The sequence below is a fragment of the Pituophis catenifer genome, unplaced genomic scaffold, assembly GCF_029215685.1.
Source record: "Pituophis catenifer annectens isolate HBS135680 unplaced genomic scaffold, rPitCat1.0.hap2 SCAF_2, whole genome shotgun sequence".
Taxonomy (NCBI): domain Eukaryota; kingdom Metazoa; phylum Chordata; class Lepidosauria; order Squamata; family Colubridae; genus Pituophis; species Pituophis catenifer.
In genome coordinates, this window is record NW_027256882.1 from 77828918 (window position 1) to 77855829 (window position 26912).

At 35.2% G+C, this 26912-nt stretch overlaps 1 protein-coding gene across 1 annotated transcript in view; it reads left to right on the plus strand.

Moving 5' to 3' along the window:
• Positions 1-26912, plus strand: part of IQSEC1 (IQ motif and Sec7 domain ArfGEF 1) — a 325666-nt gene that overhangs the window by 146004 nt on the left and 152750 nt on the right. The window contains exon 3 of the mRNA XM_070936983.1: positions 18706-18750. Within this exon, the coding sequence (XP_070793084.1) occupies positions 18706-18750 (45 nt within the window). The remainder of the gene's footprint in view (positions 1-18705; positions 18751-26912) is intronic.

Consider the following 26912-nt stretch of genomic DNA (forward strand, 5'->3'; position numbering starts at 1 on the left):
ACGGCTGTCTTTAGAAGAGCATATGACGGCCGTGGCCAGGGGGGCCTTTTATCAGGTTCGCCTGATTCGCCAGTTGCAGCCCTTTCTGGATCGGGACGCCTTGCGCACGGTCACTCACGCCCTTGTCACCTCCCGGTTGGACTATTGTAATGCTCTCTACATGGGGCTCCCCTTGAAGAGCACTCGGAGGCTCCAACTGGTCCAGAATGCGGCCGCGCGGGTGGTTATGGGTGCAACCCGTTGTGCCCATGTGACACCCCTCCTGCGCGAGCTGCACTGGCTCCCAGTGGTCTTCCGGGTGCGATTCAAGGTGTTGGTTACCACCTTTAAAGCGCTCCGTGGCATAGGACCCGGGTACCTTCGAGACCGACTTCTGCCACCAATAGCCTCCCACCGACCAGTTCGCTCCCACAGAGAGGGTCTCCTCCGGGTGCCATCAGCCAAGTTATGTCGGCTGGCGACACCCAGGGGGAGGGCCTTCTCTGTGGGAGCTCCAGCCCTGTGGAATGAATTGCCCCCCGAAATACGAAAGATTTCCGACCTCCGGGTGTTTCGCTGCGCTCTGAAGACCCTGTTGTTCCGCCAGGCAGGGCTATTAACATAATGTTTTAAATTGGGGTATTTTAAATTTTTGGGATTTTAATTGGAGCCTAATTATTTAATGATTTTAAATTTTAATTGTTGTCGTGTTTTTTGTGTTTTTAAATAGGCTGTACACCGCCCTGAGTCCTTCGGGAGAAGGGCGGTATAGAAATAAAATTATTATTATTATTATTATTATTATTATTATTGTATCTATGGGAACTACTTTCTTAAAACAAACTGCCAAGAGCCCCTATCAAGACTGACATATTCAGGAGTGCATTTGGAAAGGTCCTGGATTCAGCCATAATGACAAGGCCAAACGTTGCTGTAGCAATATAAATCCTACTTTGGTTGGTAAAATGCAACAACCAAAAGAGATTATTCTTGAGTCAACAGGGTGAACTTAAAGAAACTACATTCTTAAATCTTAGACTGTTGGACAACAGTATCCTGGCTACAGGGATATACATTGTGCAGAAGACAGGACAGATCATAAATCCACAAACAGACAAGTGCTCCTAGGTGAAGTTAGATTTATCAATTGCACAAGCAAAAATCAGTCAGTCGCTGTCCTATCATCCATCAAAGCACACTAGGTATTTGCAGTACAAGTATGCAGAGACTCTGTGCTCCATAAGTTTTTAATAAATGAACTTTGAGATAGTTAATAGCTAATAGTTCTGTTTCAAGTCAAAGATATATTCAACTGCCCAAATGGAGAGAATTGCATTCTCAACATAGCACATAGACACCCAAATATCATTATGTGCAAGATGCAAAAAAAAAAAAAAATCATTGAACTGAAATGCTGCATACCAGAAGAAATAAATGCTGTCATTCAGCCTTTGCACTAAACTGCAGAATCAACTGCATTTATCAATCAACATCTCATGACTTAGGGGGAAATAGGGAGGAAATAGAGAATTATGAATTTACTCTGAGTCCCTCTTTGTCACTCTTTGTGCTCTTTGTCAGTAAATTTGCTAATCTGAGGTGGCTTCCTCCTGCTTTTCTTTTCTGACATATATGTATGCACAGAGAGCATGCTATTTTGACTCTTCTGGTAGGGCATAGCTAGCTAGATACAGGGCTTTGCCTATCGCTATGATGTATTTTTTGTGAATATACCTCTTTTTTAATAGTTGTAAATAAATTTTGCTCAGGTTAGAACCCCACTTTCAGGAACCTGGCGAGAGAACACTTTAGCTTCCTCTAATAAATTTGCACCTAACTGCACTGTATGTTTCCTGTTAAATCTGCTACCTGAAAGTGATGGATCAATTTAAATACAAGGTGTTAAATGATTTTCCATGTGGCATAAAATTTGACATGATTAGCTGATAAACATGAAGATTATTCCTAAAATAAAAAGTGAGGAAAGATATATCAATGCAGAGTAAAGTAGACTTTTGGTCATTTAAAAAAAAAGTGTTATGCTATAGTAAGTGATAAATACTGCAAAATTCTTCATACAGCTTTCATTGCTTCTCTTATCTAGTACAAAGCAGCTTTTTATAATATCATAGTTTCTTCTTCATTCTTTTTTTGTATTATTCCTGTAGTTTTATGCATTATAAGGGAAGAATTTTAAAGAGCAAAAAATAGGTATATTTATCCAAATGTATGTATATTTAAATATATGGTCCAGAGGTGAATTGTTGTGCTCACAAAACAGTATTTTCAGTATTGCTATTCCTACAGTAAGATGGTAAAATGCAATTAATTTTGTATCCTTTGATGAGGCTATATAAATACATGTATCTACTTGGCATTACCCGAATCTTTTAATTTGCTTACTAAAGAGGACTAAGAATTTATGTTGTATCTTTATATATTTTCAAGAAACATAAACAGTAATTACTACCACCCTCAATGTAGAAAAGTGGGAGTGTGTAATTACTTCTTTTCACATAGAGGAAGATCTCTGTAATCTTTTAATCTAATTATAATTCTGTTCATACATGTAATAAAAAAGGTCTAGTATCTTGGAAACAAATTCAAAGCATTAACTTTAGGAGTCAGCACACAAGATTTATTCATCTGCCTATTATTACAGTAGTTCCTTTTCCTTTCTTTTTTAATTGAAAGGTGGTATTAGTTCTACTGCTATCTGCTGTGGAAAGAATGCTATTTTATTTTATTTTTTTCAGTTTTCCAAATTAATTTTGTATCCAGTGATGCAGATTTTATGAGTAAATACATGTATATATAATAGTTGCCAGTCTTCGGACTCTTATGCTACAGTATTGGCATGCAGAACTCTTCACAATGATCACATTAGCATTTTAAAAAGCATTCATTAACTTGTTTAAGCAGCTAAAATAAACAAATAAAACAGAATAGGAAAGTTCCAGTGAAAGATGAGGAAAAGAAGAGTAAATCCATTTTGCCTTCTAATGTTGATTATTTATTTAGCTCAAACCATCCCTTTAGCCTTCAGAATAGATCCAATAACAAATCTGGCTTTACTCTAGTTCTGCTATTATTGGCCTTTTTCTTAATTCATTAATATAAAAATGGTACAGGTAGCACCTGCTGCAAAGTTTATTGTATATAGCACATTTAATTTACAACTTATATGGAACATTTAACTGACCATTCACTGTTTTTTACCAGGACTCATATCCAAAAGCTAATTCTGGAATGTGTAGATTATTACAGTAATAAAAAAGATTATCTGTCTGATACTCAAAAAAAAAAAATTCTTCAAGACAGAAAGTACTGTGTTTTGGAGAAAATATTCAAAGAGCCAGCTCCCGTGAGTGGCTGGGAAAACGTTGGAAGAAAGAGAAGAATTCACCATTAAAGTAGATGCACTGAGAGTGCACTGAGAGAGGTTAAGGAAGATCATCTAGGACAGAGGGGTCAAGCTCGCATCAGCACAGCGGCATCACATGATGTATTATGACTTTTTTCTCCTTTGCTAAACCGGGTGTGGGCGTGGCCAATGCGTGACGCATCCGGCCTGCAGGCCATGAGTTTGACAACCCTGATCTAGGTGGTTACTTTATTCAACCACTGATGAATCATCTTCCATGCATCTAAAATTAAAACATAGTGTTTTCTAATGCTAAGAATTAGATTCTAGGAATGTTTATCTAATTTATAAATACCCTTTTATTTAATATAATTTTGAAAGTACAATAAGACTGACATATTATTCTGATACATTGCACTTCTTGTTTACAAATATAAATATCACTAAATATATACTTAGAAAAAAGCTGGAAAATGTGATAAAAATACATTGGTTTATAATGCTAGCTTTTTATCTTTCAGCTTCATTAGGTGAATGGATTCATAGATAGGGACAAAAAATGTCCTTATTCTCCCATTTTTCTTCGTATTTATTTATTGCATTTATCTTCCATCACAATTAACATAACTTATGTGATATAACTTCACTTGCTCCCTATGCAGATCTCATGGTTATACATAACGCTGTACTAATAATTTGTTAACCATAAGTTATTGAACAAGCAATTCTGGATTTGAGCAGTGCTAAGACATAACAGGTGGATTGAATTCACACTAAACCAAAAATAGAGAAAGAACATTTGGTTTATTATTATGAATGACGGCAATTAGAAATCAGAGTTGGTAAACATAATTAGTGTGATTTTTCTGCAACAGTTTTAAAAAATTGAAACTGTTTATTATTATTAACAATATATTTCTCTAGCTATACCTGCTAATAATATTAAACCTGAGCAACTACATGTCAATATCACTTTTTAATTCCCGTAAGACATTATTTTTTAAAAAATGCCTCTAAAATTATATTTATTGATATTGTCAGAATCACAAGGACAATCTTTAAAATGTTTTACTTGATGGACATGAAAATTTTCCATCTTGTCAATAAATATAATAAAGCAGCAACAACAGAATGCTGGTTGGTAGGTGGCATACAAATGCTGGTAAATAAATCAGTAAAAATAAAATTTGTGCTTGTAAATGTAGTTGAAGAGCCTGTGATTTAGAGAAACAGGAAAGATTCATGGAGGGCTCAGGGTGTCAAGTGCCTGTATTATATTATGAAATAACTGATGCCTACGTTCTCTCAGATGATGTTATTAAGAAGAAAGAAAAAAAATCAGTACTGCATGAAAAACAAAGAGGTCGTAGTTATTAGTAGTAAAATTTTGTAAGCCCACTCAAGGCTGTACAAGAATCAGTGCATATCATTTGGCTTGCTGTAGCTTATTAATAGGTCTATTAAATCAGGTTGACCATTTTTCATTTCTTCCTTTGGCATGATTTGAATTTGCCAAAACACAAACTTAGTTCTTGATTGTATCTTCACAAGATGATTTTGCCTCTGGTTTCAGTATACCTTTTTGGGAGGTGAGAGATTCATTGTGGATGATCCATGTGTTTGTTTCAGTTTTATTTCAGCCTAATTCAACATTTCTTAAAACTTCATGAATAATTTGAGTTATAAATTCTGACTTTTTTCTGACTTTTAACAAATAGTGCTGTGTAAAAAGGCAGCTATATTTGAAACATAAAAACTGTGCTGTTTCTACTGTTGGATATGAATAGGCTAATCAAAAGCAACTAATTTAGAAAAACCTTAAAATGATACAGTACCAACATATGGATGCTAGGGGGAGCTCTGATACAGCAAGGTTTCATGGAGTTGCCGAATCAGAATTTTGTGATTGAGATTATTTAGGTGTTAGGTGTTTTTAATGAACATGTGAAAAGCCCAACAATGAAAAAAAAATGTAATTCTTATTGATCCTAATTGTTTTTATTTGTTTTAAAAACAGACAAAGAACAATGTAATTAAAAAGCAAAGCAAGCTAATTAAAGATGTCAGAGACCCCTGCAATAAGTCTTTTTTCTTTATAATTCAGGGAGTTGACATGAATGAATGAAGAACTTTATTGCAGTTAGAAGCTGTCAGACTATGAAATCCGATGTGCATCTCGGTGTGTGTCTGTATGTGTTTATATAATGCTTGAGACAGAGGTATCCCAATCTTTAGTCTTTTTCTCACTCTTTATAACAAGCTGGTTGCAGTTCTTTTCCCCAGGTTGGCTAATTGATTATATCACTCTTTGTTTAGAAAACAGCCCTCAAACTCACGGTCCGCAGGCCAGATGCATCACGCCCTGGCCACACTCATTCCCAGTTTAACAAAGAGAAAGAAAGTTGTGATACATCACGTGATGATGCCGTGATGACACGAGTTTGACACCCCTGGTCTAGTCCCATTGGTTATAAAAAGAATAAAATAGATTTGGGGTTATCAGATTTGATCTTCCAAAACTCTTTTCTCTCTTGTAATTGAATAAGATCAAGCAGCCTTGATCTTATTGTCCTAGGTAGACCTGAGAGCTGCTGACTTTCTTACTACTAATATTGGCATTTAAGTCCAATACTGGCCTTACATAAAGTTTTAGATTATTATCTTTATAAATGGTTCACAGAATGGTAGACTTTCCCATATGGTTTGTGCATAGAACAGATTAATAGGAAGCACCAATGTCCTTATCTCAATTCCGTTTTTAGCTAAATTGATAAGTGGAATATGCAAAGTAAAACATTTAAAGCAACAAAGAGAACAAAATTAGTAGCATAATTTTAGTTATATTTAGTGAGTTAAATCACTAGAACTTGTGTTTTTGTGGAGGTACAATAAATATTAAATTAAAATTATTACATTCCTTTATATCAGCCTCCAGAATTCTAGGAGAATTATAAGGGGTCTACAATTATAAGTGGGGATAAAAACCTACTTTAAAAAAATTGCATGCTATCTAGTGATAGTGCTTACAGTGGTGGAAATTTTTATGCTGGGCTGTTGCCATTTTGCTGTGGTAGTCATTGTAAAACATGGATTTTGTAGGTTGAAAGTGAACTGGGAATTTTCATATTTTTTTGCAATTTTTATGCCTGGGTTTCCTGAGACTGAAAAATGTTTCAAGGGATCCTGTAGGGTAAAAAGATTGAGGAAGGCTGTCTGGGACAAAATTAAATATATGTTTTCTACAGTTAGGTCAAAGAGTTTTGTTGCATAAACTAGGATTCAAAAATCGAAATTGCTTTTACAGGATAACTCTTAGCTGTCAGGGGAAATGGGAGGATTACAACACTGGATTTCACTACCATGTGTAACAATGTCTGTGTATGTGTACAGTTTGCAATACAGGAGAGTCTCAAAACCAATTTCTAATTCAGGTGGGTATTTTAAAAAAATGGAAGGAACACACACAGAGGCCTAAAACACTATTGGTTTTTATTGTGAGAGCAAAGGAGCTGCGGGACAAAAAAACCCCAAAAAACAATGAAACTATCACTCTCAAACTACATAAACTGCAGTGGACCATAAAACATTAAGTACTAATATTGTACTTCTGATATACAAAACAAAAACCCTACAGACTCCTTTAATCACACCATGAGTTCTCCTATTTTTATACTTTCAGGATTAAACAGAAGAGATAAAACAGGAAAAGCAAATGTTTATTTCCATTCCATACAGTGACAAAGATAACTCACGTAGTAATTTCCACAGACTTGCTTTCTTTAGAAATTACAAGGGAACAGTTATCATGTAAATTACTTAGCACAAAAAAACACTAAAAATGTTTCTTTTAAGTATGTATTAAGGCTATTTCTCTATACAAGTACTTATGCACTCAAAGCACCATCTTAACCTATTAGTTTTATTCTTGTTTTCCATACTATATTGTTTATACATTTAATATTTTTATAATATTTAGATTAAGCATATTTCAAAGAATATTAATAGAGGAAATTCATGGGGAACTAGACAATATGTGACTCACAAACACCGTTTATAGACAGGTCCCATTTGCTGCTGTTCTACTAGGCTTGGATATCTTTACATAACAACCTGTGCAAATTCTATTATTTTTTATGATACATCTGTTGTCTATATTCTAGACCAGGGGTTCCCAATCTGTGGGCCATGGCTGACTACCGGGCCATGGCCGACTACCGGGCCATGGCCTATTGGCCACCGGGCCGCATGAATGGCTGGCCATCCCTCTCATCCTACCATTGCCATGAATGCCGCACAGGGGCTACCGTCAGTATGTGCACCACACACATGCTCACGGCCCTGTTTACATGCATGCATGCGTATATAAAGGTGCCTCCCCCCCCCGTCCTAGACTGCCAACCCAAAAAGGTTGAGGAACTCTGTTCTAGACAATTGCTTGCTTGCTTTCTTGCTTACTAAGTCCAAGTAAGCACCCTAAGTCCAAGTAAATTATATCCACAGCATTTCACTGGTCCACTAATTTTGTCACATTGTTGAAAATTGCAATAGGATTTGTCTGGCATGATCTGTTTTAGACAAACTCATATTGGCTTCTGGTTATAACTTTGTTTGTCTATAGATGTTCGCAGAGTCATTGCTTGATAATCTTTTCCAGAAGTACTAATATCAGGTTGATAGGTCTATAGTTTCCTGGATCCATTTGTTGTTGTTGTTGTTTTGAAGATGGGAACGATATCAGCCCTTTTCCAGTCATCTAATAGTTTCCCAGTACTCCAGGATCTTTGAACGATATGGTTCAGTAGTTCTGAGAGCACATCTGCAAATTCTTTCAAAACCTTGGAGTCTATCTATCTGGTACTGGTGATTTGAATTTGTTTAGAGTAGGTAGGTATTCTCTTACCATTTTCTTGTTTTTTTGATTTGCATCCCTAATCTGCATTTTACAATATTTTTGACTGTTTTTTTCTCCTTTTGTGTAAAGACAGATGCAAAAAAAATTAGTTAAGCTATTTTGCTTTCTTCCTGCTGCTCATCACCTTCTTGCCACTAGAAATATTACAGACACTGCAGTGTGAAAATTGCAGTTATTGATGGAAGTCTTGGTAGTACAGGGGTTTAAGGCACCCTGTTATTAAGCTTATTAAGACCAGCTGCCTGCAATTACTGCAGGGTTCGAATCTCGCCAAGGCTCAAGGTTGACTCAGCCTTCCATCCTTTCTAAGGTAGGTGAAATGAGGACCCAGTTTGTGGGGGCAATAAGCTGACTTTGTATAAATATACAAAAGGATGAAGGCTATTGCTGAGCACATTGTAAGCCGCCCTGAGTCTTCGGAGAAGGGCAGCATATAAATCAAATTAAAAAAAAAAAAGTCAGTCCTTCATTTTTTTTCCTCCTTGGTACTACTAGAATGACATTCCATTGCTATCCCTAGTGGACGGAAGCTCTACAAACATCAGAACTTATTTCCATTGTCCCCTCATTTTTCCTCTTCTAAGAAAATGTGGTAAGGCTCTAGGGCACTGAGTCAGCAGATAGGACAAATATTTTATAAACTATCACTTGAATTAAGTAAATTCAAGGTAGTCTCATATATACCTCATTATGCTCTTCAGCATAATAATGGAGAACATATTGCAGCCCACTTATTCATCTTCTTGAGTTTTATGTTTTGATACTTTAGAGGTTCTTGTTCCAATTATATTGTAAAATATTGTTGCACTTAATTTGCTGTGGAACACTTATAAAGTGCAACATAATTTGTTGCTTGGGTGATAATTCTATAATGTATATATTCTATGTAAGCAAGTTGTGTTGCAACATTTTCAAGTGATATACGGTAAATTATTTCACTTCCACGCGGTATGAACCACTGGAAAATATTTCATTTCTAAGCCGACTGAATTCTCTTGACCCCACTGGCCCTTCCCCCTCTGCAACTCCCATTGTTATGGCAGTTTTAAAAGCTCTGCTGAGAAGATCATAGCAACCTGATTGAAATATTTGGACTTCAGTGGCTGGATTTCATATGTTTGATGGCAAGACCCTTTCCAGACAATTTTACTTCTAAATTGTACTCGCTACATCAATATACTTATTGTTGTGGTTTTGAGATAGAAAACAGACAAAACCATTCTATGAAAGTCTTCTAAAAGTTCCATGTTATCAGAAAGAGGAGGTTTTATGTCTCTCTGTCATCCTTTACTTTTTCTTTAAATTTCATGTATTTTAGAAATATAAATGTATTTAATTTTTTATCTTGATAATCTCTGTGTGTGAGAGTGCATGTGTGTGTACCTTCAGTGTCGACTCCTAGCAACTGCCTGGACAAATCTCTGTAGATTTCTTGGCAAGATTTCAGGAGTGGTTTGCCCTTGCTTCCTTCCTAGGGTTGAGAGAAAGTGACTGGTCTACAGTCACCAACTAACTCTACACCAAACTGGCTCTTGACCTATATTGGAGGATTCTTATAATTTCAGACCAGACAAAAGTGTGACCCAACTTCTATAATTCTCAGAATTTATTAGGCAGGAGTCCCTTCCCTCATCCTGCTGAGTAGGGGAACTGAACAATAAAATCAAGCAAGGGCTGTAAAAATATTTAGGGGGCACAAATATAAACATTTCAGTACTGTCCATGGTACTGTATTCATATTAGGTTTCCTGGAACCCTAGGGTTCCGTGAGAGTCATCCAGGATTCAACATGACATTTTCTGTTTACATTGTATGAAATGTATTATTACAACATACTTGTATCTTATTTTGTTTAAATAAAATGTATTACAGAAAGCATATTAAATCATTGACTCTGTACTGAATTTTCACATTGAGAAGGGTTCTCAAATTTGAAGACCACTGACCTAAGAAAAAAAAAGACAGTGTCTTTCCCTAGATTATATTTATTGGGGTTTTTTTCACCAAAGTGCTAACCAATACAATTCTCTTTTTTAATGTCCTCAGTAAAATCTTTGTATGAAAATTGATAATTAACAGTTCTTTAGCTTTCTTAGGTTTCTTTAAAAAGCTACGGAAAAAAATGCTCAGTTCTTAGTTTTCTTTGAAAAGCAATTTGCAAGTTGGATGTTTTTTTGAATTAATTAATTAATCCTCATCTTATTATTTTTAGAAAAATTGTAATCCTTTCTAAAGGGGCTATTCTCCTTCTAGTTGGACATAAAATAACTGTTTATTGTGTATTCATATGATGTTCCCTCAATTAGGTTTTCAAGAAAACAGGATGCCTTCAAGTATTTAATTAAGTATTTTTGTTAAGAGACCCAGTTTGGTGTATTGTCTAAGGCATCGGACTAGAATCAGGAACCTATAAATTCTAGTCCCACCTTCGGCACAAAGTCTGCTGGGTGACTTTGAGTCAGTTGCTTTCTCCCAGGCCTAGGAAGCAGGCAAGGACAAACCACTTCTGAAAACTTGCCAAGAAACCTGAAGAATAGTCTAAGCCAGGGCTGTCAAACTCCTGGCCCACGGAGTTAGCAAAGGGGGGGAAAGTCCCGATACGGCATGTGACGCCGCCATGACAATGTGAGTTTGACACCCTTGGTCTAAGCACTTGCCAGTTATTAACATTTAGTCAGTCACACAAAACTTTTTTTTTTAAAAAAAATCAGCCTTGTAGATCGCAACTTCTTAACTGTTTAGTTTTTAGAGGCAGTATACATTGAGCCTAGCCTGAACAGTGGTACAGGTATCCATTTCCTTCTGTTGGGTTAATGTGCTCAGAACCTCTCGTATTCTGAATCTTTGTAAACTACTTATTCAGAGATGTTGCAAAACCTGGCAATACATTAGCCAGAGAAAAATAAGAAGAAAAAAATAAAACAGTATATTGTTTACTTAAAACAACACTGTGGGAACATGGAGGAATAGCAGATACAATGACAATGCTCCCCTCAAATCAGAGGGATCCTTTTAACCAGGCAATTATTGGTAAGCCCAAATAATAGTATCCAGACAGACAGAATGCTCATGGGATGCAGAAATATTCTCATCCTCACTATAGATTTCTCAGTGTGGTTTTGGCTCAGCTTCATTTTATTTGTTTGTGCCTGTGTTAGATTTATATGCTGGCTTTTCTCCAGGAGCTGAAGACAGCTTGTGTTGGGATCTCACTTTATTTTCCCCTCACAGTTAGCAGCCCTGATGAGCAGGTTAATCAAAAAGACAAGTTTAGCTGATGATAAACTTGAATTGGAATTCCACTCTTAGTTCAAAAACTTAACCACTACAGTATATTGGCATCTAGCCTACAACAGGTTTACTCTGCAAAAATCCTCAGCATGTTTATTCCTTATAAGTATTTTTTCCTCACAATTTCCAACGTATTAGCAAAGGTATACCCTCCCTTTGCACAAAACCACTCTCAACTATTGGTTCAGCTATTCGTGCTGTAAGAAGTATTGTCAATGCAAATCATATGTTCCTCCAGTATAGCAAAACTATAAATGCATCCTTTTAAAAAAAATATAGGCTTAAAAGATCTATAATCTAAAAACCTCTTATAGGTTTCTATTAAATTTAACTTGCACCTTCTACACATAAGCTTTATTATGTGTAAAATCAAATTTTATTTGCAGGAACAATATTATTTTGCTGAAAAATGAAAAAAGATATAGCCATTGTTGTTCCTTGGCTAGGCTGAGAGAGAACAGAACTCTGTTTTTCTAATCTAATTCTGGATCTAGATAACAAGTCAGTATGAAACATTTCTGGAGCGTGTGGAACCAAAATAGGCATGGACCTTTACTTGTACCTGTCAACTGTTCCTTAAAAAACTTTTTTTTTCTGGGACCCACATGGTAGCTGTATTAGCTTTGGAAATACATGTTTGAATCAAAGGAACATTAAGAAGATAACAACACATGATTTCATTCCTTTGCAACCTCTTTACAGCCTCCTTAATTAAAACGGGTATTTTTCTGAGTCTGCATGACTATAGTGCAAGCCTGAGAAAATGCATGACTCCTTTAAAGAACGGCTGAGAAATTGAGGAAAGAAATGATGCCCAGCTCTATTGTGAAATAAATGAATCTCAATTATATGGTAATTAGAGCTCTGAATTGGAAGCCCCTAACTCCATATAATTTTAAGGAGAAAAGCAACTATGTGAATAAAACACCCTATCCGCCTTTGCTGTTGAGACTACACTTACAGTGTTATGCATGGTTTTGTGCACCAGATTTCCAGAAAGCTATTCACAAGTTAGAATAGGTCCAGAAGAGAGCAGCATGGATGATACAGGGATTTGAAGTTATGCCTTAGGGGGACAGGCTTAAGGCATTTGGGATATTCAATTTGGATAAAAGAAAACAGAGAGGACATAATATCAGCGTTTTTATTGATATTGACTGAGAGAACGCCAGAGGGAAAATAGTCAGAAATGATTTTCTTTGTCACAGAAGCAAAAAATAATAAGTATGAATTGCAGCAACCTAGATTTTAAATATTTAAATATTAGAAAAAAATATATAACAATGAACTTTGCTTAATAGTAGGATAGTTTACATACACAGGTTGTGGGTTCTCTGTCTTTATAGGCTTATGAAAAGTAGCTGAATGGATATCTTTCAAATATGATTATATTTGTTGTTGTTTTTTTTACATAGTGCTATAGAGAGTTGGACTAAATGATTGTTATGGTTTGCTTAAAGTCCATGATTACATATCTTCACTTATTCTGAGGTGAAAAAACAACTAGAAGGTAAAATCTCCAACACGTCAAGATAGAGTTCTGGTGACTCTATAGACAAATCCATATAATTTGACAAATCCATCAGTATGAAGAGGTTTGTCATTGCTTTCTTTGAAGAAACAAATGCAGAGCTTTCTGTCTGAGTCACACGGACAATAGCTTTAATCAGTCAATGATTCAGCACAGCAATGGGCATTAATGTTACACAGCCAAAGGAAGATAGTGTCATGGAATGCTATTGATAGCATAGGATGCTATTTATAAACCTTGGTTTTTGATCCAAATAGTTTTGACTAATTGTTGACTATAGAGAGAGAAGCTTGAAAATGCTATGATTCAGACTTAATTTCAGTATGAGATTAATAGGACATCTGTGGTTTTTGTCCATAGCTTTATTTATATTAAGTTGGCCAATAATTTTTCAAAAGTTTGAAGTATTTATTTATTTATTAGTTCAATTTATATGCCGCCCTTCTCCGAAGACTCAGGGCGGCTTATAATGCACTTATAGCAATAGCCTTCATTCTTTTGTATATACCTGCTTATGAGAGCTTTTGGCCCCCCTTAAGCGGTGTTTCTACAAAGTCAGCTTATTGCCCCCACAATCCAAGTCCTCAAGTCCTACTCAAGAAGTAGAACTATAAAACCAAATATAAAAAGGTGACACACATATCATTTTCCATATTTTTTTCATTTTATGGGTCATCAGGTAGATAAATGCCTGGACAACATTGCAAAGTGCATCAATTTAACTATGCTAGAATGCCATCAATTGTAATGAAAACCACAGTATTAATAGGAATTCTATTTTGAACTTATTTTGTATGTTGTAACTTGGTCTTGCTTGTATTCTTGAGGCAGACTTGGTTCTTTAAACACATCTGTTGACAGTTAAATCTCTGTGATGTGGGATATTTTAGCTAAAATGTGCTTGTGAAATCATTTTCCACTGAGATTCTAGCTGTTTTGTCTTAAAACTACTTGCTATAATATTTCAAGCAGATGTCCTCCCTTTGTTCTGGTTCTTGTAACTTTTTATGTCATTAACTTATAAAGGCAACATCACACTTTACCAAAAATATACTTTCATGATATGAAAGTGCACTTTCTGCAGAGAGTTTAGCTACTGGGGTTATGCTTCACACAGATAATAGTCTCTTTTCAAGATGAATGGTCTATCAAAAAAGCTGTTTTCTTCTATCAGTAAAGTTGTTTTTGACAGAGAAACTTCAATTGTATAAATAAAATAATGTCTCCTTCGGGTAAAGCTCATAATGCTGACTTTGGGAATATATCCACTTAATTTTCTTGGCAAATATATGAAAATAATTTGCTATTGCCTTCTTATGGAATGGTTTATAATATACTACACTAACCTACAGCCCTAGGATGTCTTTTGGTCTCCCTTCCAAAAACAAAATCAGCCCAGAATTAAGAGAATTAGTTATTAATCAATTAAATCCAGACATTCAGCTGTTGTTTGGAAGACTGCGATCATTTACAGAACCTACATATACTTTTCATCTTCTTTTGCTTCTAAAAGAGCAAGTGCTTATTTTATATTTGTGGTCTAATTTTCATATGTACTATTAAAAATTGCATAGTATCACAGTAATGATTTTACAAAGGTGATCAGCTAATCAGTCCAATTTAGTATCTTAATTTACATGTCTTCATTATGTACAGTAATGTGCCACTTAATGAGGTTGGCAGTATGATGTTTATTGTAGAAGCAATCTAGAGTATTCTTAGTACAGTTTCATTTATAATTTTATATGTTATATTGCAGACAAGACTTATCTGCAAGTAAACTAAGTTCATTATTTTCAATTCCCAAGTCTCATATTAACAAAGAATTGCAAGATCATCATTATTAACTCCTCCTGGATCATAGTGAAAGCAAACAAAAAGAAGTAAAAATATTTGAGCTTGCATTTAAAATGACATGTTTAGTTTGTTAGCTACAAGATATTTTGGAATACTTTTTTCCTAAAATAGAAATATTTTGTAGACTTTGAACTGCTATGAATTTAAAAATATAATCCCCGTTTTTGGCAAATCAGAAAAATAGCACAATACTTAAGTTTTGTTAGGATTTATTTAATGAGTTTCCAAAGTCAGGATTAAATCTTTAATTGTTTCTGCGTTATTACACAGAATAGCAGAGTTGGAAGGGACTTGAAAGTTTTCTAGTCCAATCCTCTTTTAAGCAGGAGACCCTATAATATCCCAGACAAATGGCTGTCCAATCTCTTCTTAAAAGCTTCCACTGATAATTGATCTCACTTTCAGGAATTTCTCCTTAGTTCTAGGTTGGATCTCTCTTTGATAAGCTTCCATCTGTTAATTTTTGCCCTACCCTTAGATGCTTTGGCGAATAGGTTGACACCCCCCCACACACACACATACTTCTTTGTGACAGCCCCTCAGATATTGGAGACTGCTATCATGTAGTCCTTCTCTTCATAAGACTAAACATATCCAGTTCTATTTAGTTATCCATTTAGTTCAGAATTGTTCATTCATTGTTTTTTAAAATTCAAATTACGCTAGAGCTATTATGTTAAATGTTTTTCGGAAATGAAATAAGATTTTGGAGATGAGATGGGGGTTATGTGTTTAATTGAAAATGCAATTCAAGTAGCAACCTGGCTGAGGGAGGACTCTTTTGCCTTTAAGTCAAAACTTCTTTCTTTTCGCTTCTGGTCCTGTAATTGTTTCCTAACAAGGGGCATTCTCAAGTCTTACCTGCAAAGCAGAATCAGGGAAGCAAGAATCATACTTGTCCTCCTTCATCAAAACAGGTTTCTTGAAAGCTTTTGATTTTCCTTTTCCCAGACTGTTTGTGTGACCAAATCCATTTCCTTGATAAGCCTGTAACAATCTCTCCCATCTGCTGATTGTTTGTGTCTAGAGACTTCCTTCACTCTCAACCTCAGTGCAATCTGTCATAGGCATACTGTATTAACTGACTTTTATGGTAGACATCCTTGTTCTTTTTTAGAAAGAGGTTTAATTTCTCTCATTTTAAAAGGATGCTATTTCCAACTAAAGGAAGGGAGGGAGGGAGGGAGGGAGGGAGGGAGGGAGGAGAGCTAAAATACTAAAAATTAAAAGAACCAGAACTGACTAGTTGGAAATTATTCATTTGTAATGTGAATTTTTTTACAAGTTGATTCTCATACTGAAGTAGGCTGAGTGGTTCCATGATGGAAAATATGCAGCTGGATTGGATATTTATTTCTTTTTTATGTATAATTTACATTTTAAGTCCAACCAACTGGTTGATGAGTCTAGTCAATGTACAAAATTAAAAACAGATATAAAATAATGTGTATCAACAGAAAAAGAAGACGGTTGTCCTGGCCAAAGAGACAACCAGTAAACACCAAGTACATGCAATTTTTTAGTTATGACTGGTCGCCTAGTGACCATTCAAAGTTACAACAGATTGCCCAAATATTTATGACCTAGTTATGATGCCCCTTCCCCGTCACATGAGTACATTTTGGCAGTCAGCAAGTGGTTCGCATTTACAGCTGTTTGCAACATCCCACAATCATATAACCACAATTTATGACATTTTTACTGAAAACCAGTGTTTATTTTGGGTTTGTTTTTTTTTTGGTAAAAACAGCCTATAGCAAACAATGGGATTTGCTTAATAACCAAAGTGTTCACTTAATGACCAGGGATTGGCTTAACTGTGGTCATTCACTTAGTGAACTCTACAAGAAAAGTTCGTAAAATTAGGTCCGTCATGTGGGTGACCTTCTTTGTGACTGTCATAACCTACGACCATAATGCTCTATTACAGTTGTAAGTCAAGGTCTACCTGTAATAATAATTTGCACATTGTAATTGTCTCTCCAGAATAAGAAACAGCTTTCATTTTCACTTTCAAATTATTCAAAATATTAAGATGAATAAAAACGCAAGTTTTATCTTTTATCCCTTGTCTCTGTATTGCTCTGGCCTTTGGTTCTTTTGGTTCTTTTAGCACAGGGGTGTCAAACTGGTGGCCCACAGGCCAGATGCGTCACATGCAGGGCACACACAACCTAGCTCCACGAAGGGAAAAACATCACGATATGTCACGTGACATCAATGTGACGTGGTGAGTTTGACACCCGTGTTTTAGCACTTCAGAAAAACTTTAAGTGGTATCACATACCAAACTGTAGACCTTGTTATATAGTTATCCCCAAAGAAACTCAGAGGTCTATTGACAGATCAGAAATGTTTGGGTTTCTATTGAGCTGAAAGTTATAGGAAGGTAGATTTTCCTATTTTAAAACGGGTTTTCCTGTTTCATTATTTTACTAGTTTATAAAATAGAGTTCGACTTTCAGACTGAAAGACTGAGCTTTAAGTCCATCCTTAACCATTAAAGTTGATGACCATACAGTGGAGTCTACATTCACATAATTGGGGTTGTGACAGATAAAAAAGGATTACATTATCAACAATGTTGAAAAAGGCAAGACATAAATCTGTTCACTTGTGCACTTGATTAAAAACTGATTTGAATCAGATTACTTTTCATGCTATTTTAATGCCATTTAGGTGTAAATGTAAATGCTGAATTTACCTTCAAAACAATCTGTATTGTTTAGAGGGCTAGACTGATATCATTGGACAATCAATTCTGGGAACGTTGAAATTGAATTTGAAGAGTGTAGAAGGAACAACTAATGAAAAATGATTTCATCCTCAAAAAATACAACTGTTCACTACTGGTAGTTTTCAGATGAGATGGTATGAATATTTATTCTAATTTAAACTATTTATGAAAACAACTTGTAAATGTGTGAACATGTTTTATGTGAGTAGGTGCATTTAAACAAAATCTGTAAACTGTGGTATATTTATATGCATCTGCATGACAGTATTTGACAGCTGTCTGCATGATCACAATGTTTTGATCATCTTACGAGAGAGTTAGCTAAATTATATGCTCCTAGTTCAGGTCCAGTCTTTCAACTGAACCATGCAAAACAGATTTCCCCTTCTAAACTAAAATGAAAGGCTTTAAAGCAGCTGATCTATAAAGATCCATTTGTTCCTATGGTGAAAGAAAAGATAATTGCATTTTTAACCATTTAATAGAAATGTCAAGAGAGAAGGAGATAGATTAATGCAACATTTTAGCAACATATCAATAAAAAGAATGATTCTAAAACACTTGGTTTATGTATATAAGACTTCTCAGAAATTAATCGCAATATGATTAGAGTTGGTACATGTAAAATTATAGGATATAATTAAAATCTTCAGATTTAGCATTATAGTAAAGGCATAATCTGTAGCTATAGATTATATCTATCTATATCTATCTATCTATCTATCTATCTATCTATCTATCTATCTATCTATCTATCTATCGCAGGTATATATTTATATGTCATTATAGAATGACAATATAGATTCATTAATTATAAATACTTCAGATTTCAAATATTTATAAAAATGAAGTTAAACTTTTTGTGTCCTTTTTATATGGCAATTAAAGCTTTTATTTAAAAATTATTTTTAATATTTTATAATATATTTTATAATATATAAATAATTTGATGGATATTTGTGTAATAATTTTTTTCATAAGTTTATCTAATACTATATGTTTAATATTCTTGTATTTTTTTACAACTATCTCAGGACTTCCTTGGAAACAAGAAAGAGCCTTTCAACTGATCCACGCAGGTAAAATATATTGAATATTTTTTTAAAAAAAGATGGAGTAGTAGAATTAATTTTAATAATCATGAACATCATGCAAGTTCAATATAATACTGACAATTAATTTCACTGTCATCAGCACAAGTTTGCAGGGCTGTCTCTCAGTTATGGAGAGTCATTCTGTAGAACAGGATATAAGATGCTACGAGTCTAATGAGAAGGTCAGTGAACTGTTATGAATCTGAAAAATTTTAGGCAGCTTTCCATGCTTTTTTTTTTTTTTTACCACTGCAGCATTCTGTGTGATCCTAAGAAATGGTTGAAATGTACTGTAGTAGATTGCCATATAACGAAGAAATCTCCTGACAAATCATTTACAGGCTGTTATTACAAATAACTCCTGCACTGCAGTAGGAAATTCAACTTAGAAAAGAAGGTGCTTCTCAGACGACATTAAATATAAACTGTGCTTTTTTTTAAAAAAAAATCAAAATAATAATTTAATAAAATTCTATTGGAAGAATGTTCTGCTGAAGCTATGTTTCATAAAATCAAACCAATTAGCAGGCAGTATGTTTAAAATGATCCATATTATTGCAAAGTATGCTGTAGAAATCAATTGGAACACAGTATATTTCAATAGAATCTATTGAAGTGGTTTGTCATTGAGACAAATAATCTCTTGGACTTCATTTTCTGCAACTAAAGGAGTCGAGGAGAAAGATTGTGTTTGACAGTCTTAGAAAAGGGTCTGTGTGCAGTCATTATCAATAAAAACCCATCATCCATTGACCCATTAAATAGCTTCTTTTTGTCCAAGCAAATGGCCTTCCTTCATTTAAAATATACTTGTCACTGTATTTATCTTTTTAAGTCTTTTTCTAGATTTAGTGTTCCATTACAGCAGCACAGGTTATACAGTCTGTCACACCATCTTCCTAATAGACTATTTTTGGCATAACAAACTTTTTTCATCTATGAAAAACAGGAAATGAACCAGTTGCCTTTTGAAATGCTAACATTCCTTCAGATGTTTATGCTGCATTTTGAATTTACTGATTACATAACTACAGGTAGTCCTCAATTTACAATTATTCATATAGTGAATATTTGAAGTTACAATGGCACTACAAAAAATTACTTAGTTCTTGCACTTAAAACCATTGCAGCAGCCCCAGAGTCACATGATAAAAATTTTGGTGCTTGGCAACTGGCATGTATTTACAAAGGATGCACAGTCCTGGGATCATATAATCACCTTTTGTGACCTTCCCAGCCGACTTCTAGCAGGTAAAATCAATGGGAGAAGCCAGATTCGCCTAATAACTGGATGATTCACTTAACCGTTGCATTGATTGGCTTAACCACTACTGAAAAAAAGATAATAAAATTGGGTGTGACTCACTTAAAAACCGCCTTGCTCAGCAATGGAAAGTCTGGCCCCAATAGTAGTTGTAAGTTGATAATTACCTGTACAATTAACTTTTGCAGCTATCAATAAGGTACAATGTATGCATGAATGATAAAAACATATTAGAAGAAAATAATGAATTTTTAAAATTGTAAACGTTTCCAGATGATAAAACAAAATTTCCTACATAATTTTTGAGCTCTAATCTAGCTCAGTATTGTTACAGTGCTTTTGAATACTGCTTTATCCATCTGCAAATCAGGTTTTACTGACTGCCAGTTTTTTTTTAAAAAAAGCATATTTCTTTGTAGTAAAGAGAACAGAAAATAAGACCACCTTCATTCAGATCTTTTACCTATTTTTGTTTCTTTCAACTCATTCATTATTTATGCTTTTATCATTTATTCCTCTTACATTGAAAGCCACAGTCTTCTATATTATGTTTTGAACCCATAGATCATGGGTGTCAAACTTGTGGTGTCACGATGCCGTCACGTGATGTTTTGCGACATTTTTTCCCTTTGCAGAGCTGGGGTGGGCATGGCCTGTATGTGATGCATCCAGCCTGTGTACTACCACTTTGACACCCCGCCATAGATAATAAGAGATGCTTAATTGGCTAGTTTACTGAATGAAGGTGGGGATTGCCTAATGAAATTTGAGATGGCTCCAGCAGAATAACTATAATTAATCCAGATCTGCTTATGCATTAATAAAAAAAATTGAAGGAATTGTATGTGAGGGTAGGTACCATTATTCTGTCTTCTCCTTTCCCCTCAACCTACCTATTATACCCTATGGGAAATTAAAATGAGTGGAATGCATTCTACCCAAGAGAAGTTACATCATCATGCACTAAACTACTTTGTGATGCCCAAATGGGCCTCTTCTCCAATTTTGCTGCATTAGATCTTGTTCAATCCAAATTTCTAAGACTGGATTTTCAAGTCCCCAAATATCTCTTTAATCCACTCTGAGATTGGAGACAGGCCTCATAAATTAGAGACTAGAGCCATGATGGCGAACCTATGGCACACGTGCCACAGGTGGCACACAGAGCCATATCTGTGGGCACACGAGCGTTGCCCTAGCTCAGCTCCAGCACCCATGTGTGTGCCGGCCAGCTGATTTTCGGACCTTCCGGGCTCACTGGAAGATGGGAAACGGGCCATTTCTGGCCTCCGGACAGCCTCTGGGGGAGTGGGGAAGGCCATTTTCACCCTCCCCAGGCTCCAAGAAAGCCTCTGGAGCCTGGGGAGAGCGAAAAAACGGGCCTACTGAGCTCACGGTGTCATCACATGCCAAAAGCATGTGATGTGGGGAGCGTGGGAGGGTTGTGCATGCATGCACGGGGGGAGGGGTGCATTGAATTATGGGTGGGGGCACATGTGAACTCCGCCCCCCCACTTTTGGCATGCGACAGCAAAAAGGTTAGCCATCACTGGACTAGAGTGTGTGTGACCATATTCAATTATTGGCTCAACTATTTTCCCCTTGGCCTTGACCCATTAACTACGGGGGATGATTTTCAGTCCACATGGAACAAGGCAGTGGTAACTAAAATCTCAACTTTGGGTTCTCTCCAGACCTTCTACTCAGCATTGGATATGATCAGGCCAAAACACTCATTAATCAGTGTGTAGTAGATGTTTAGTGCAGTTGGATCTAATTAGGTCCACAACCTTTATTGCCCATGAATCCAGCAGGTACTCTGCCTCTTCCATGACATACATAAATAACCTTAAGATATCTAACCATCTGGCATGATGTCATGCCCTCCTCTCAGTTGTCATTGAAGCTCATACAGGAAAATTCTGTATGCAGAGAAACAATGCCCTTGTAAAATTTGGACACACAGAAACAATGTAGCACGGACACATCCAATGCCTGTATAACCGAGACATTCATAGTAGCTTCATCTCACCATTACTGTATAAATACCCAGACCGCATAAATTTTTACACCTCCCTGCTGCTTGAAGATGCTGATTCTGCAACATCATATAATGTTGCCAGGTTTTGTGGAGCAGCAGTTAAAATCCATCATATGATGATGACCTGTGCTATAAATTAATCTTAATGAGCATTTAGTTTGTTAATTAATTAGTGCTTTATCTGTGATAGATTTGCTAAATACTAATTTTTTCCCATTTATTCATCTAACGCTCCTAGTTTTAGTGATATAGAGATTAAAATATGTGACTTATCAGAAAGTAGAAAGTTGGCAAAGTTAAAACTTCCTAGCCTTGTATAATGCCTTTAATTTAAATAAAGTCAATTGTAGAGGGTTGTTCTTTATAATACATTGTTTTTGAAGAAGCCCTGCTTTATAAAATGTACAGTATTTCTTGGGATTGCCTATTTTTAACCACAAAATTATTCCTAAATTTGCAATTCCAGTCTCACAGTGGGTGCTGCTTTAAAGTCCAAATTTTAAGTCCAGTTTTCATCTCTGGCAGACATTGAATTCTCAGTTCATCTTCCATTGTTCAGATTCTGTCTGCCTCTTTACTGCACAGGCTGTTACCTTTGATTTCAACTTGAGAGCTGTATTTACTCTCTGAAGTTTTAAGGCAATTTTCTGACTTGTGCCTTTTTTTCTCAACAGCTAGTACAGCTGAATAAAACTATATTTTTAACAAGGAACTTTGGACCACCAAAAATGCTCTTTATCCTGACATCTGTTATAGTGTGCTTGTTACCCATAGAATTTAGAATTGACAAGGAATATCTGCAGATTTCTTAACCAGTGCCAGGTCAAGTGAACATATATCTTGAATCTGGTCTATTTATTTCAGTATGCAGAATAAGAGGCTGATGCTTTCCCCTGTAAAACAGCATACTTCATACTTTATGCCCTAAACTTTATTTTAACGCCAGAAAAATCCTTGGAGTCCAGTCCTGATTCTCTATCTCCCTTCTGTGGTTCTGCACATGATTCAGTAGCCATTTTGGCTTCTTCATGCCCTATTTTCTCAGAACAACTATAACAGGTATTTACACCCAGAATCAGTTGCCTAGAGTCACTTTATAGGGGAGATGAGCGGTATAAGAATTTAATAAATAAATAAACATAAAATAAACACACATCAAACCTTCCTTAAGAAGACTTGTGAGTCTTTCTTGACATTTGACTAGCTGGATAATATGGAGTATTTAAAACTACCCTGTTTCCCCCAAAATAAGACATCCCCTGATGGCAATAAGGCCAAGCGCTTTTTTCAGGGTTCAAAAAAATATAAGATAGGGTCTTATTTTGGGGAAAACACCGTACTTATATTCATTGTGACTTTATTTTGGAATACATTACTTTAAGAATTACTTCATTGTGCATGATAATACACAAGCAGTTTCATTCTTCTTTAAGAGGCAGGTAGACCACACTAATCCTTCAAGAGCTCTGTTGATTGTCATTTTCAAAATGAAACACACACGCTGTATCATTTTTTACAAGAACTCCTGTAGCTTTCCAGTAAAGATTAATTGTTAAAGATTCACCCATTTTCCACCATTCTCATGGCTTGAAAACACTCTCCCTGCTCGTTAGGCACTCTTACTTCCTGAGAAATCAGTGAAAATCACATCACTGACAGAAGCAATCCATGTGCAAAGTTCCGTTTATAAAAAATGTGCCGCCAACCTATATTTTGTAGAATACAATATATGAAAGTTCTTGCTGTCTAACTGAAATTATCATTATCTTACAAGAGTAACCATTTTTCATTTTTGTTTGCATAAAAATAGTAATTTTAATAGTAATTTTATTAAACACTAGCTGAATACCCACTATGTGATCAGGCTTGATAAATCAACACTTACAGCTTGAAAATTAATTAGTAGTTATGATTGGCCTCTCCTTTCCCCCTCTCTCCCTCAGGTTTGCTCCACAGAAGCCTCCCTATCCTATCCCCTTTTTTCCCTCAGCCTTGCCCCACAGAAGCCTCCCCTATCCTATTCCCTTCTCTTTCTCAGCCTTGCCCCAGAGAAGCCTTCCCTATCCTATCCCCTTCACTCCCTCAGGCTTGCCTCCCCTATCCTATCCCCTGCTTGCTGCTGTGAAAGTAAAACTGAAACTGAAACTCCTCTCCTCTGCTTGTGTTTTGCATTTGGAACAGATTTCTTTTCAGATGCGGGGGGGGGGGAATAGAACTGCTTAGCATCAGAGCATGTTAATAATAATATAGGAAATACTAATGCTCTGATGGTCATTTCAAAAAATCCTTTCTTAGTGAGCACCTAGAAGCCAAGAGGAACATACATGGCAAATTTCAAGTTTGTAGGCTTTATGGTCCTGGAGATTTTGTGATGATACGTGAGTGGTCACTTGATGATATAGATATAGATATAGATATAGATATAGATATAGATATAGATATAGATATAGATATAGATATAGATATAGATATAGATATAGATATAGATAGATTACAATTAAAAACATAAAATGAATAAAAAATAAAAGAAAGAAAAAAATAATATAAAGCACAGAAAAGAAAAAAGAAAAAAGAAAGGAAAAGTAAGAATACAGTAAGAAAAAGAAAGGAATATACAAAGAAATGGCTTCTCCCTTCATCACAAGTATAAACAATTTTGGTAACTTATTATCTTCTTCCCATATTGCATTTCTTATCTATAAACAAATCCTTAAACTTTGTTGTTCAGTCCTGATCAGCAAAAGTTCATTCAAGGACTACCATAGATTACATGTTTATTTTAATTTTGATCAAATAATCCAACTTTATATTCTTTCCTTTTATTTTTAACAATCTTAATTTTTAGCCCTTTCAACCATCGTAGCACTTGATTTTTTTTTTTTATTTGTCCCTTCTCATAAAATTTTTCAAAGATTTAACAAGTCCGTTTTGTAAATCCAATATAGGAAAGTTATCCATGTCACTCTTTTGGTTTGTTATTTGTATACTCCCAGTAAGACATCAACCAGTTTCTTTTGTATGCATAGTGTAGTATCTTTTTTCATATCATTGTTTTCTGTCATTTTTACATCCCTTTTCAGATCAGTCTGTCAGAAAAAAAAAACATTTTTAATCTTTCATTTATTATTAAATTTATTGCCCCCCCCATCTTATCACAGGGTAACATGTTCCTCTTTTTATAATGACTTTTAAACACAGTCTATCTATAGAAATAGATATTTTTAAATTAAATTCTGGGTCCATTTTCAAAAATATGTATCCGTATGTATCAATGTATTCAGTGTTAAAATATTTTGCTTCATTGTTGCAAGTCAAGTTTGACTGTTCTCCTTTCATTATAATCTCTAGTTCTCTCTAGTTTCCTCTAGTGTCCAATTTTTAAAGTCTTATCATACTATGTTTTTTTTAAAAAAAAATCAAAAACATTTTTCCATGAGAAGGAGTCTTATAATTAATTCCAAAATCTTATTTTGAATCCATTCTAGTCTGTTTATAAATTTCCAAAATCAAAGCACTAGTCTGCCTTTTACTGTTTATTTTTTAAAAAGTAAGTCTTTAAACTTGTATTTAAATTTGATTTCTTTAAGATTAAAGGGAACTAAGAGGTGCTTGCAAAACTTACTGATTCAAAGGTTCGAAATAGCTGAGAACCAATTAACAACCAATTTACAAAAGTGATTTGAAAAGGAAGTATGCAAACTCAGTGTCCTTTCTGAAAGTGCCAGCTGCAGTTTGAGCAAAATGATACTCTATTCCCTCATCTCCCAGAGTTTAAAACTTGCCAGAGATCCCTGCCTTGCAGTGTCCTCATGAGAAGCAACTGTCTGGAGCACTTGCAGGCAATCTCAATTCCTCTCCTTCTCTGGAAAGTAATGACAAAGAACTGGTCTATTCACCAGCTCTTCCTTCCAATATAGTCATTCTTCCCCATTCTTTCCTGTTTCCATGAAAATTCTATTATAACTTACTGACTACCACGTATACAAAAATTAAAAATAACTAGACAATGTTTACTGTTTATTTCATGTAAAAAAAATTATTAAGAGATTTTTACCTATCCTTGTCATTTTCAAGTATCTTTCACTATGATGTGAAGTAAAGATATCTTGAAGCTTATGCTGTCTTTAACTCACAGAATATTCTCTCAATACCAGAGTATGCCACTGAAGATTTGCCTCTGCATCACCGATTGCTAAGGCAACCATTCTTTTAGAAGAGATGTACTATACTTTTGAGCCTATTCATTGGAGCTGTTTTTTAATGGCCTGTTAGAGTACTCTACCCTCGTTTGCTGTCAGCCACTGAATTCTGCAAATGAATATACAGCAGTTGAACGCAGCTCGCTGTGCATCACAATGCGGGAGCTGTACCACGTCCAAAAGTTAGTATGCTTTTTAGGCTGTGAATTTGAAGACAAAGAAAGTAGCGGGAAATGCCTTTTCAGAGAACTGGTTTTATATTCAGACAGAGTGTGAGATGAAATTTAATGTATTTTACTAGTTTATATTCCAGAGGAAAAGACAGACTGTATGTTAAATTGGCTGCATATACATTATTCACAAAAGTCCACCATTAGCATTTTCTTTAAATATATGCAATATAGTATGCATTAGAAACTGATTTATAAAATGAGTACTTTTTCAGCCACTGAGTATTTCTATCTAGAACACAGAGTGACAAACTTTTTTTCTTGCTCATAAAAACAGGTAAAAATATGACTGTTCTGAAATCTCTGCTTTCAACTCTTGAAGATTACATTTGGTAGTAAAAAATTTTTTTTTGCAGAATTGGCATGCCTAAATGTTTAGATGAAATAGCATATGGGAAAGTGGGCACAGACAG